The 13,310-nt window shown below is 45.9% G+C and overlaps 1 protein-coding gene across 1 annotated transcript in view; it reads right to left on the reverse strand.

The window, feature by feature from the left end:
• Nucleotides 1-13,051, reverse strand: part of LOC306778975 (uncharacterized protein) — a 42,933-nt gene extending 29,882 nt beyond the window's left edge. Inside the window, exons 1-11 of the mRNA XM_079270714.1 lie at nucleotides 13,022-13,051; nucleotides 12,067-12,148; nucleotides 11,833-11,991; nucleotides 11,515-11,628; nucleotides 9,715-9,793; nucleotides 9,331-9,559; nucleotides 7,364-9,167; nucleotides 7,093-7,266; nucleotides 6,769-6,942; nucleotides 5,828-5,874; nucleotides 5,062-5,688 (exon numbers count right to left, since the gene is read on the reverse strand). Of these exons, the coding sequence (XP_079126840.1) occupies nucleotides 5,062-5,688; nucleotides 5,828-5,874; nucleotides 6,769-6,942; nucleotides 7,093-7,266; nucleotides 7,364-9,167; nucleotides 9,331-9,559; nucleotides 9,715-9,793; nucleotides 11,515-11,628; nucleotides 11,833-11,991; nucleotides 12,067-12,134 (3,475 nt within the window). The 5' untranslated portion in view covers nucleotides 12,135-12,148; nucleotides 13,022-13,051. The remainder of the gene's footprint in view (nucleotides 1-5,061; nucleotides 5,689-5,827; nucleotides 5,875-6,768; nucleotides 6,943-7,092; nucleotides 7,267-7,363; nucleotides 9,168-9,330; nucleotides 9,560-9,714; nucleotides 9,794-11,514; nucleotides 11,629-11,832; nucleotides 11,992-12,066; nucleotides 12,149-13,021) is intronic.
• Nucleotides 13,052-13,310: the final 259 nt, after the last annotated feature.

The raw sequence follows: 13,310 nt of genomic DNA on the forward strand, positions 1-13,310 counted from the left end.
TGTGCTGCCATCTGTGAGGTTAAAAACTCCCCAATGAAGCCAGACTCACCTGAGTCAACCTTTGCTCTGTGACACTCACCTGATATCAGTTAATGTTTAACAAGCTACACTAAGAGGCCTGCTGCAGACCAGTACGTCACATTGTTAATAACACACAGTGGGTTTATTCCACCTCCAGGTTGGAAGCATGTTTCATGGAGGTGTAGTAATCCTACACCAGAATGCCACGACGATTATTCAAAATAGTATTGTTGTGCATAATGCATGTATGCTGACAAGAACAGGAGAATGCTGAACAGAAATGTCCAAGATATGTTTTTGGAGAACTTGAGGAACAATGTTACCTTTACCAGAGTCAGCTTTATTAACAAAGTACTGTACGCGTTCACATACAAGCAGTTAGTTTAGTTTTTGTTGCTCTGAATGCACAAAAGACCAACAGCATGTTCAAACAAAACCTACAACCTGTCTATGCAATGACATCAGTACTGTGTACTAGCAATCATTCAAGCAGTACTTTGTAAAGGTGTCCTGTTGATGCTGGTAAGGCGTATACATAGTGCTTGTTAGCCATGACCAAAGCTAGTGAGCTACAACGCACCTGATCTGAAGTAGAGAGCACATCTTCTTCACATTTGATGAAAGATCAACAGTTGTCTTCTTTGCTGGAACATATTCTTCTCCCTGGTGCTACACAGAACTGCTCTTTGAATGAATATATATGATATATAATACATATAATATATAACATAGCTACCATTTTTCCCCAAAATTCAAAATGACCACGAGCAATTGGAAGGACTAAACTATTTCCCAAAATCCCAATCCTACGTTCATTGTTACGCAAAAGTAAAAACAGAAAGTGAGTTGGTCATTTGAGAGCAGGACTGTAACTTGCAGCAGAGTTCTTTAGACATAAGTGTGTCCAGCCGCCCTGATAACATACCCATTGAAAGTCAGTCGCTGTCAAATGTGTCAGTTCAGGTAATGCCCTCATAGTTCATAATAAATACATAGAGTAGATAATGTGGCTGCAGATTTATGAAGGCCAAAATGAGTACGCTGATGTAAATACCACTTTTGCGCTATTAGTTGTTGATCAAACTTGCTGACTAGCGAGTTCGTGGAGTTCAAATGATACGTTTTGTTTTCTTACCAACATGTTAAGCTAGCATTACCTCGCTCAGCTTGGCTGTGAAACCTTTTCAACACTGATTCAGTAGTCGCAGCAGCCATCGCGAAGTCATGCACGGCTTGTTGGAGCTGCATTCAGAGTTTATGATGGTTGAACTTTATGATGGTTTGATATCCCTTATGTCACGGTTAGGCTGTGCCTCCTGTGTCTCTTTGTGTGGGTGTGTGTGTGTGTGTGTGTGTGTGTGTGTGTGTGTGTGTGTGTGTGTGTGTGTGTGTGTGTGTGTGTGTGTGCTTCAGTAGACTGGACTACTGTAACGGTGTGTTTACAGGTCTCTGTAAAAAGTCCGTCAGAAAGCTGCAGCTGATTCAGAACGCTGCAGCTCGAGTCCTCACTAAGACCAGGAGGGTGGACCACATCACTCCAGTTCTGAGGTCTTTGCACTGGCTTCCTGTCCAACAAAGAATTGACTTTAAAATCCTGCTGTTGGTTTACAAAGCACTGAATGGTTTAGGGCCAAAATACATCTCTGATCTGCTGCTACCTTATGAACCATCCCGACCCCTCAGGTCGTCTGGGACCGGTCTACTTTCTGTTCCCAGAGTCAGAACTCAGTTCAGATGTTCTGCTCCACATATCTGGAACAAAGTCCCAGAAAGCTGCAGGTCTGCTGAGACCCTCAGCTCCTTTAAATCAAGACTGAAGACTTTTCTGTTTGCTGCCTTTAATTGAACCACATTCAAGGATATTAACACATTTCTGCATTTTACTACTGTATTTTATTCCTTATACTGCTTTCTAGTGTTTGAATTGCCTTGTTGTTGAAATGTGCGATACAAATAAACTAGCCTTGCCTTGCCCAGTCAACCCAGCTGCCTTCCATCTACTCATCACTCAACAGTATATCTACCCCGGTTCCACATCCACTCTTCTCCAGATCAGTGTACAACCTCAGTGGTATTTTGTTCTCTCTCAGCCACTGTGTTTAATATTTATTCAGAGTTCAAACGTGTTTTCCCGTGTTCGTACCTTGTCTTCCTTTGCCTCCAGTGTTTGGATCACTCTCCTGGTTCCCCAGTCTGCCACCCTGCCTTGTCCTTCCCGGTTTTCTCTCTCGCCCTCTCGTCCTCGGATTCCCCGCTGTTCCTTGACAATTTTCCCTTTGTGTCCACCTCGAATTGAACCCTTTTGTTTTCACTCAGTATTCCCTGGTTATGTCTGTTTTTTTGGGTCCACCACCACATCCCGTGACACTGTGTTAGATACAGTATCAGGGACCTAAGGGACATCTTCAAGGTGGGAGGCAGACAACCAGGGGGCTCCCTGGAGAGGGCAAACGAGCTAAACTGTTACTTCAATAGATTTAGCTCACAGCCCTCATCTGTCTCCTCCACACACCACACCTCCCAAACACCTCCCCCTCTGTCCCCCCTGGTGAGCTGCATGGACTCAGAGCCCTCCACTTCTAAGGGCTCTGCCACCACCGAGACTATGACCCCCCCCCCCCCTCTCTGTGACGACTGGCCAGGTTAGGAGACAGCTGGAGAGACTCCACCAAGGCAAGGCTGCTGGACCTGATGGCATCAGCCCCAGGGTTCTGAAGACCTGCGCCATCCAGCTGTCTGATGTCCTGCAACACCTCTTCAACCTGAGCCTGAAGCAGGAGGAAGTCCCGGTGCTGTGGAAGACGTCGTGCCTGGTTCCTGTACCGAAGAAGACGACACCATCTGGCCTCAACGACTACCGACCAGTTGCCCTCACATCTCATGTGATGAAGGTGCTGGAGAGGCTGGTCTTGGCCCACCTCCGTCCACAGGTGAAATCCTCACTGGACCCTCTGCAGTTTGCATACCAGCCTCATGTGGGAGAGGACGACGCCATCATCTACCTGCTGCAACGGGCTCAGTCGCACCTGGATGGATCCGGTGGCTCTGTGAGAATCACTTTCTTTGACTTCAGTGCATTCAACAGCATCCAACCAGTGCTGCTGAGTGAGAAGCTGCGGGTGGTGGGGGTGAACGCATCCACCGTCTCCTGGATCACTGACTACCTCACAGCAGACCACAGTTTGTCCCACTGGGCCGTGTGCTGTCTGATACGGTGGTCAGTGATACTGGAGCCCCACAGGGAACTGTTCCGTCTCCCTTCCTGCTCACCTTGTACACCACTGACTTCCAGGACAACTCTGTGTCATGCATCTGCAGAAGTTCTCTGATGACTCTGCAGTGGTCGGTGTGTAAGGGACGGCTGGGAGGAGGAGTACAGGGCAGTAGTGGAGGACTTTGTGGAGTGGGCCGGTAGAAATCACCTGCGTCTGAACGTGACCAAGACCAGAGAGATGGTGGTCGACTTCAGGAGGAAGACGACGGCTCCACAACCGCTGAGAGTTCTGGGAGAGGATGTGGACATGGTGGAGGAGCACAAGTACCTGGTGTCTCCATCGACAGCAGACTGAACTGGAAGAGGTGGTGGAGAGGACACTGAAGAAACTATTGTCCATGTTGGATAACCAGGACCACCCTCTGCACCACCTCCTGCAGGGACAGACTGATCCAGATACAGGAGAACATTCTGCTATAAGACTCTACAGTAAATCACCTCTGAACAGATCAATCACACAACTATAACTCTGTTACTCTTTTGTTTGTTTGTTGTTGGTGAAATCTTTGCACTACTGTTTAGTTCGTTAATTTAACATTATTCTATTTCATGGTATATATTGTGCATTTGATATTTAATACTTTATATTTACGTGTATCATAATTGCTGCTGTAGTACAAAAATGTCCCCTTGATGGATTAATAAAGTATCTATCATATCAATCATTGAGTGCTGTCAGCCTCTCAGGAGAAGAACTCTCTGACCTCATGGAGACTACGCAGACTCCCTCAGAGACCAGCAACACTGCACTTTGGTTGGAATGTACAAAATACAAACCAGTTTTATTTGGTTTATACGATAAAAACATTAAAGGTTACACAAACAGATGATGTGAAAAGTAAAGAAAATAAAAGATAAAATGTCAAAAAGCTCAAAGGTTCAGATCAGCAATAAGCCTCGTCACACATCACACATGAACACATGAATGAAGATCAGTGAAACATGATCATCATTAAATGAACACATGATCAGTAAGAATACAAACCAAAGAATGAAAAGTTACATCGTGACACATTCTGCATTATAATATATCTTCATTGAATCAACAGCTGAGCTGGTTCTTGATCAGTAGTTTGGTTCAAACTTCTTTTGTCTCTTTTGATTTGTTTCTATGAGTTTCATCAAACTAGCACACAGTCAGTGATGAATGAAGTCAAAGTGAACAATACCACGTGAAGAACCAAGCTGCATTCAACTGATCCTTCATGTGAGACTGTGTTCTGGTGGATTTGGACGTTTCTGCTTTGACGTGATGTTTATGTGCTTTATTATCTAGAATCGTCCAAAACTTTGATTTCTTTTGATCTCAACGTCACTTCTCAGAGTTTGTTCATTTGTTACACGATGATCAAAGAAGATGAATTTAGTTTGTTCAAATCAAAACAACTCTTCACAACTTGTGCTTCTTGTTCCACAGATGCTGCATTTGATCCAGAAAGACTCTTGTTTGACATTCGGAGGTTTTTCTGAACGCAAACAAATGTTTCGAGACAACAAAGTTCAGTTTTCTACACAAAGTCAAAGATGTTTCACAGCTTCTCTCAGACAACACATCGTTCCGGGTCATTACATGGACCTCGCTCAGCTCTTTCACACATCCATCTGCAACACCACAAGTCCCAGAGAGCTCTCAACCCCCCAGAGTCCAGACCAGCTCAGGTACCCCTCACCTGCTCCAACTGCATCTACAACCACTGAGAGATCAGGTTGGTACCAACTCACATCAGCTGTGTGTGATCCTGTACACACTGAACCATCTGGTCAGCAGAGAGAAGGTTCCTCTGCAGGAGGAGACTCTCCCTCCTCCAGAGAACACAGAGTCACTGAGGAACCAGACCTGGACCAGAACCCAAAGCCAGGATAAAGAGGTTCAGTGAATGTGGTGTTGAAGGTGTGGAGGTGGATCAGTGTGTCAGAGGAGACTCTGTAGAAGGACAGAGAGCCAGCAGGACAGTCCACATACACTGCTACTCTACCAGAGGAGGAGGAGGAGGAGGAGGAGGAGGAGGAGGAGGAGGAGGAGGAGGAGGAGGAGGAGGAGGAGGAGGAGGAGATGTATGTTATCATCTTATTGTGCCAGACAGAGTAACGACCAGATTCACACCACAGACTCCAGGACTGATCATTCTCTCCAAACATACAGTCTTTACTGCCTCCTTTCCTCCTGATTCCTCTGTAACTCACTGATATATAAACTCTTCTTCTCCACTCGACCTCCCAGTAACAGCGACCAGTCAGACCAGTTCTACACAGCAGCTGATGATAGTAGTCAAACCTGTCTGGATGATCAGGATATGACTGAACCTCCTCCACACGTGTCACCTCCCTGTTGTTGTCAGACAGTTTGAGGTTTCTGTTCACTGTGTTTGTGTCGAGTGTGAGTTCACAGGAATCTGATGGAGAGAACAAGACACAACACAGCTGCAGTTATTAATCGATCATGTGTTTGATGATGACATCAGAGATGTGAATGAGTGATGTCACAGTTTGAAGATGCTTTGTTTCCATGAATCAAACTCAAAGCACACTTACACTTCCTCAGACCTGGTCTGGACCATCGGACTCCAGCAGGCTCCACCCTGAAAGGAGGAGGGGGGTCAGAGCAGCATGGAGACATGGACATTACATCGCTCTCACACACAGAGCTTTGTTATTCATCTTCACATGAGCACTTATTGTTCATCAGCTCATACTCTGTGACTTCACTGGAGCTTCTTCTGATTGCAGAAAATATTACAGTTCAAGTCCGTCTGCAGCCACAGAGCACTGCCTGTGTCCCCCTAGAACTCTGGTCCAGTCCTCAATAAACCTCTTTGGGCTCTGACACACCACGTCCACAACCAGCTGCTGGTTCTTCACTGAGCGTCTGTGGCCGACTGTCACCTGTACTTTCAACAAGTCGACTCTTCTCAGCCAGGGAACTGGCTCTCAGTGCAAAACAAACCAAACCAGGTAAAGCTGAACTCCTTCAGAACAGCAAAACATTCCTGTTGTGATGATTCATCGAGACGCTTTAAACAGATTGTTTCTGTCTGTTTGTCTTTTCACAATAATGTCTGGACTAAAGGGCAACACACACGAGCATCAGAACATCAACTGTTGTTTGATATGAGCCCACAAACCTGCAGCGTGACGACGTTGACTCATGTCAACCCACCATGATGCCGTCAGCGTGTCAGGATGCACCACTGTCCTCTTTACTAACGTTCAACCAAGACACCGCTCCAGAACAACAACAGTTTCATCACCTTCCCTCCCTGTTGGGCTCATCCTGGCTACTGTTCCCTGATACTTCTGTCTGTGTTGATGGTCTGATGTGGGACACAAACAGTCTGATGAGTCTCTGGTAGTTTGAGGTCAGCTTGGTGTATCAGGGTCATATTAACCAGGCTGACAGTGTGACAGAGAACAAGTCTGGGCTCGACCTCCTCCATCAGACTGAGTGTCTGTGGCTGCAGCAGGCCTCTTCATACCTGAGAGTTTCCAGTCTCCAGTGAGGATCCTTCAGTCCATCAGACAGCATCTTCACTCCTGAGTCTCCTGGATGATTGTAGCTCAGGTCCAGCTCTCTCAGATGGGAGGGGTTGGAGCTCAGAGCTGAGACCAGAGAAGCACAGCCTTCCTCTGTGATCAGACAGCCTGACAGGCTGCAAACACACAAAACAACACACATGTCACATGATCTGAGGGAACTGTGAGGGCTGGAAGGTTTATGTTTATGACTGTCATCACCAATCTGTTTGTGTGTAAACTTTAAACTTGGTACTTAGTCCAAGAAAAGTAATTCACAGGATCACCTGAGAGTCTCCAGTGTACAATGTGGACTCTTTAGTCCTCCAGACAGCATCTTCACTCCTGAATCCTGCAGGTCGTTGTTACTCAGGTCCATCTCTCTCAGACTAGAGGACTGGGAGCTGAGAACTGAGGACAGAGCGTCACAGCTTCTCTCTGAGAGGTTACAGCCACTCAGTCTGAAGAGACAATGATGAAGAAGAAATAAACAATAAGTAGAAAAGATAGCAGCGTATTTAAGTTATGATCTATGAATCTAACTCTCTCTGTACTTACAGAGCTTTGTTGGAGGCTTTGACCACTGGCAGCAGCCTCAGAAGAGCCTCCTCTGAAGCAGAGTATTTCTTCAGGTCAAACACGTCCAGATCTTCTTCTGATGACAGTAAGATGAAGACCAGAGCTGACCACTGAGCAGGAGACAGTTCATCTGTGGAGAGACGTCCTGAACTCAGGGACTGTTGGATCTCCTTCACGAGAGAACCATCATTCAGTTCATTCAGACAGTGGAACAGATTGATGCTTTTCTCTGGAGACACATCCTCACTGATCTTCTTCTTGATGTACTGGGCTGTTTCCTGATTGGTCTGTGAGCTACTTCCTGTCTGTGTCAGCAGACCTCGTAGGAGTTTCTGATTGGTCTCCAGAGAAAGACCCAGAAGGAAGCGCAGGAACAAGTCCAGGTGTCCATTTGGACTCTGTAAGGCCTTGTCCACAGCACTCTGGTAGAGACGTGTTGGTTTAGGTTTGCCTCTAAAGACTTTAGACAACCAGGAGGTTGTTGGTTCTTCTGACAGCAGATTGACTCCAGAGTCGATGAAGGTCAGATGGACATGAAGAGCAGCCAGAAACTCCTGAACACTCAGATGGACAAAGCAGAAGACCTTGTCCTGGTACAGTCCTCTCTCCTCTCTAAAGACCTGTGTGAACACTCCTGAGTACACTGAGGCTGCTCTGATGTCGATGCCACACTCTGTCAGGTCGGATTCATAGAAGATCAGGTTCCCTTTCTGCAGCTGATCAAAAGCCAGTTTTCCCAGAGACTCGGTCATCTTCCTGCTCTCTGGACTCCAGTGTGGATCTGTCTCAGCTCCTCCATCATACTTGACCTTCTTCAGTTTGGACTGAACCACCAGGAAGTGGATGTACATCTCAGTCAGGGTCTTGGGCAGCTCTCCTCCCTCTCTGGTCTTCAACACATCCTCCAGAACTGTAGCAGTGATCCAGCAGAAGACTGGGATGTGGCACATGATGTGGAGGCTTCGTGAGGTCTTGATGTGGGAGATGATCCTGCTGGCCTGCTCCTCATCTCTGAATCTCTTCCTGAAGTACTCCTCCTTCTGTGGGTCAGTGAACCCTCTGACCTCTGTCACCATGCCAACAGACTCAGGAGGGATCTGATTGGCTGCTGCAGGTCGTGTGGTTATCCAGAGGCGAGCAGAGGGAAGCAGGTTCCCCCTGAAGAGGTTTGTCAGCAGCACATCCACTGAGGTGGACTCTGTAACATCAGTCAGGACCTCATTGTTGGTGAAGTCCAGAGGAAGTCGACACTCATCCAGACCGTCAAAGATGAACAGAACCAGGAACTCTTCAAACCTGCAGATTCCTGCTGCTTTGGTTTCACTGAAGAAGTGATGAACAAGTTGCACCAAGCTGAACTGTTTCTCTTTCAGCACATTCAGCTCTCTGAAGGTGAATGGAAATGTGAACAGTATGTCCTGGTGGTCTTTGTCTTCAGCCCAGTCCAGAGTGAACTTCTGTGTTAAGACTGTTTTCCCAACGCCAGCCACTCCCTTTGTCATCACTGTTCTGATTGGTTCCTCTCCTCCAGGTGAGGCTTTAAAGAGGTCTTCTTGTCTGATGGGTGTTTCTGGTCTGTGTGGTTTCCTGGATGCTGTTTCAATCTGTCTGACCTCATGTTGATCATTGACCCCTGCAGTCCCTCCCTCTGTGATGTAGAGCTCTGTGTACATCTCATTCAGAAGGGTTGGGTTTCCTGCTTTAGCGATCCCCTCAAAGAAACACTGGAACTTCTTCTTCAGGTTAGATTTGAGTTCACGTTGACAAACTGCAGCAAGAAGTCCTGAATGAACACACAACAAAGAAGATCAATGAGTCAAAGAATAGATTTCAACATGTCATTTCCTCACAGAATGAGTCGATGAATATATGTTGGTCCATCTCTTGAGACGTTAGCAAACGTCACATTTATCCAGCATGTTGAATCTTTAGAGAAATCCTCTTACTGCTCTGCAGACAGTCAGCCAGCTCCTCCTGCTTCATTCTCCTCAGGAAGTTCATTGTGATCTTCACAAACGCCTCTCTGCTGCGCCTCCTCTGCTCTTCATCCTCACCGTCCAGCACCTCCTCATCCTCCCTCTGACTCTCTAAGCATTCTGGGTAATCTGAACTCAGTCCCTTCTGGATCTTCTTCAGCTCGTTCTTCACAAAAGTGACGATGTTCTCCTCCAGCAGCTGGAACAGAATATTCTATGAATGACACAAACTAAAAGCATGGAAGCAAACATCAGATCCATGTTGGACAGACTGACGATCCACTGGTCTACAGAGTGCAGCATGGAGATGATTGTGAACACAAGAGATGTAACAGTAGTTGTACATGTACAGACCATGAATATGGAGTCCAGGTGTGTTTGATGCTGCTGGGCAGACGGACCTCTGGGAACCTCTGAGCTCTCCTGGTCCTCTCTGTGGAGGAATCATGAAGAATCAGCTCACGTTGTGTTTGTACCATTAACACAAATACAACAATCAGTTAAAGATGTTGTGTCCGGTTAAGATTGATCATAATGAAAACAGATGCTGAACAGATTGTTATCTCTGCTTTTATTGGACAGTAAGAGTTATTTCATTGGCAGCATGGTCGTGTCAAAAACTATATCGTAGGTCAAATTCATACCGGTTTACTTTATATACCTTCTATACCTTCCACCTCTAGATACAACTACAACTAGAAACAACTAGAATCACATGTGATGTGATACTTTTTCATATTTGGTGTGGTTTCTACTCTACCATTGTGTTGTTAGTCAGATGTACCAAGACTTAATACTGTTGATCTGCCACATCACTGAAACAAAGGGTCTGTGTTTGGTTTTGTCCACAGCACCATTGGGGAGACTTCCTCCTCCGAGTCTTTCTAGTCTCCAGACCTCTGCAACTAGAGTTAGGATTATATCCAGAATGCTACTTCCTGTCTGATGTAAAACCTACAACAAGTAGTCAAAGATATTGTGTCATGTCATGATCATAATGAGAAATGAGATCATAATGACAGATCAAAGACAATAACTGATAGTAGGGCTGCAACTAACGATGATCAATAATCGATTCATCTTGCAATCATTTTTTCGATTAATTGATGAATCGGATATTAATGGGTGAATAAAAGGCGAGTGAATAAAAACGTGTCTTTAGTCTTGCAAACTATACCAGCCCTGCTTTACTACTGTTATTAACGAGCTAACGCTAACTTGTCATGCTTGTCAAGCTGGATAACGAGTAAACACCAGCACCAGAAGAGCTGCTGGAAGGACGTTAGGTTCCTCACTTCAAAACGGAACTAAAGTAGGATTCTGTAGTGACTAACCTTGCTGTTGAACTCCCTTCCTCCTCATCAAGGACTCCAACATGTTTACGTTTTAGGTGCTGAATCATCACGTGGTGCTCCCGTGCCATGCCATGTCGCTTTTGCATATCGGCATCATTACGTAGTTATTTCGGAGTCCCTTTTTGTCGGTTTATTGCCGTTAAATCACAGCCAAATCAGTTTATTTTGTGTTGATACAGCTGTAGTAAACAGCGACGTGTGGCTTGCTAGACAGTGAATACATCTCGATGAAATCCACGGAGCTCCTCTGGACAATGTTATGAACCAGACATGACGGCGTTTAGTTTCCAGGGATATCTCTGACTTTCAGAACGCCTACTAAGCAGAAATAGAGGGGTTTTTTTCCATGGTTAATGGCGGACAGTTGAACGGCTTTCAGGGCGATAAGCCACGCCCCCTCTCCGGCGCGTCCAGTGCGAATGAACACAAATAGTCCCCGGCGAGACCGGCGGCGCGAATGGCTCAACTCAACTTTGTTTTTTTACACTCAAACATCTCCGCGACTTATTGAGTGGCATAATAATCGCGCGACACAACGAATCGATAATGAAACTCGTTGCCAACTCTTTTAATGATCGATTTTTATCGATTTTATCGATTCGTTGTTGCAGCCGACTGATAGACGACCAAAACCTGTAAAACCTACAAAACCTACAACAAGTCGTCAAAGATATTGTGTCATGTCATGATCATAATGAGAAATGAGATCATAATGACAGATCAAAGACTATCAATGACAGACGACCAAAGTTGTATCTGTAACAGCTAGTCATCTGTTTCATCTGTTTTAAGAACTTACTCTGGGTCATAAGAACGGCGTCCATCTTTGAAGTCAATCAGACGACCAAAAGACTGATCACTCTTCATGGACACACAGCTGGGTTCAGGAGACTTTCCACTCTGCTGCTGTGGACTGATAGAAACACTGACATTACATCATCATCATCATTCAGTCATGAAGATCAGCTCACATTGTGTCCGTCCACACAGAGACCAACACAAGGTAAAGGTCCATGAAGTGATATGTGGATGTGGATCAGATGAGTCCCTGTAGTGGTAAAGGTTTACTAGTCCTGCTGATCCCTCTGAGAATCAACAGCTCAGTATTTCACCTCACCTTTGAGCAACAGAGTGGCGTCCATTTTTGAAGTCAATCAGACGACCAAAAGACTGATCACTCTTCATGGACACACAGCTGGGTTCAGGTCCAGGTTCAGGTTGAGGTCCAGGTCCAGGTCCAGGTTCAGGTCCAGGGCAGTGTGGTCCCTGATGGGTCCTGGTCACATGTGTAGAAACAGAGTCAGTGAATGAAAGCCTTTGAGTCATGGACAGGTAGAGATGGTCATCTCACCTCTGAGCTTTGGTGTGGCTGGTTTTAGAGGGAGGGACTCCCTCCTCTCCGTCCTCACACTGATTCATAGCAGAGTCCACACCTTCACACAAACACAACAACATTATTTCTCTTCATCATGACAAACACACACAGCTCATTCACCTCAACACTAAAGACACTCATGGGACAGTTTCCATGCTGTTGTCCCTCTGAGCTGCAGAGTCCTCTCTAAGAGATGACGTTCACAACGCTCTTTAGTCTGTTGGCTTGTTGGAAGACCAGAGGAAGACTCTTCATCTGGCTTTTTATTGGCCTCTTTGGGGATGACGTCACTTTTCACTTCTATTTGAGTGACTTTGAAAAGCTCTTCAACGTTTGAAATGTTCCTCTGTTTCCACGTCTACTGCATCCAGTCAGAGCAGGAAGCAGCTCGTCCAATAATCCAGAATCAGTCATGTGACCTTGTTAGCTGCTGCTGAATTCACATCACTTTGTACCTTCATGTGTCGAGGAACCAGTGAGAGCAGAGCTGAACGCATCCGTCCAATCATTGATCAGCACATCAGCACTCATTCCTCCTTCACATCAACGTCCTGATTCTCTGTGATGGAGTCACACTGATGTCTCCTCTCAATGAGGCTGTTAGTGGAGCTGTCGCCCTCTGGTGGCTCACAGGGAAACTGGCACCTTGAACTGACTCATTTCACCGTTTACCGTAAAACACCATCATTCTTTGTTGGGTTGATGTTCTTATAAAACGGTTTAACATCAGCTGAACAGCTTCTTTATGCAGACGGACGCTTACACACATAACATGAGTTTCTAAACGTCACTGAGCAGTAAAAGCTTCATTTATTTGAGGGTCATCACGTTTGTGCGAGGAAGCTGCTTCCTTCAGATCGTCACTAATTCTTTTAGAACAGTCAAATCAAACTGAATTCACCTTTTTCAATAATCAGAGTCGCTTACTGACCTTTAGAAGCAGAGAAAAAGAAGCTGCGACATCACGAGCTCCAGAAGTGAAAGTAAAGAGGACACAGGAAGGGAGGGGCTGTGTTGCCAACTCCTCAGTAAGGAAAGTAGCTATTGGCTGTCCTAAAAGTGAGCGCCGTAGGAGAGAGGCGGGAACAGCGGCGGCTTTGCGCATGCGCAAAGCACGAGGGGCTTTCACGTCAGAGTCAAAACACCAGAAAAGTCTCCAACAACGCCAGAACAAGTAGCTCGATTTTTCTCGCTCGTAGCTTTTGACAAAAAAAGGGTGA

The sequence above is a fragment of the Melanostigma gelatinosum genome (assembly GCF_949748355.1).
Source record: "Melanostigma gelatinosum genome assembly, chromosome: 6".
In the NCBI taxonomy this organism is placed as follows: domain Eukaryota; kingdom Metazoa; phylum Chordata; class Actinopteri; order Perciformes; family Zoarcidae; genus Melanostigma; species Melanostigma gelatinosum.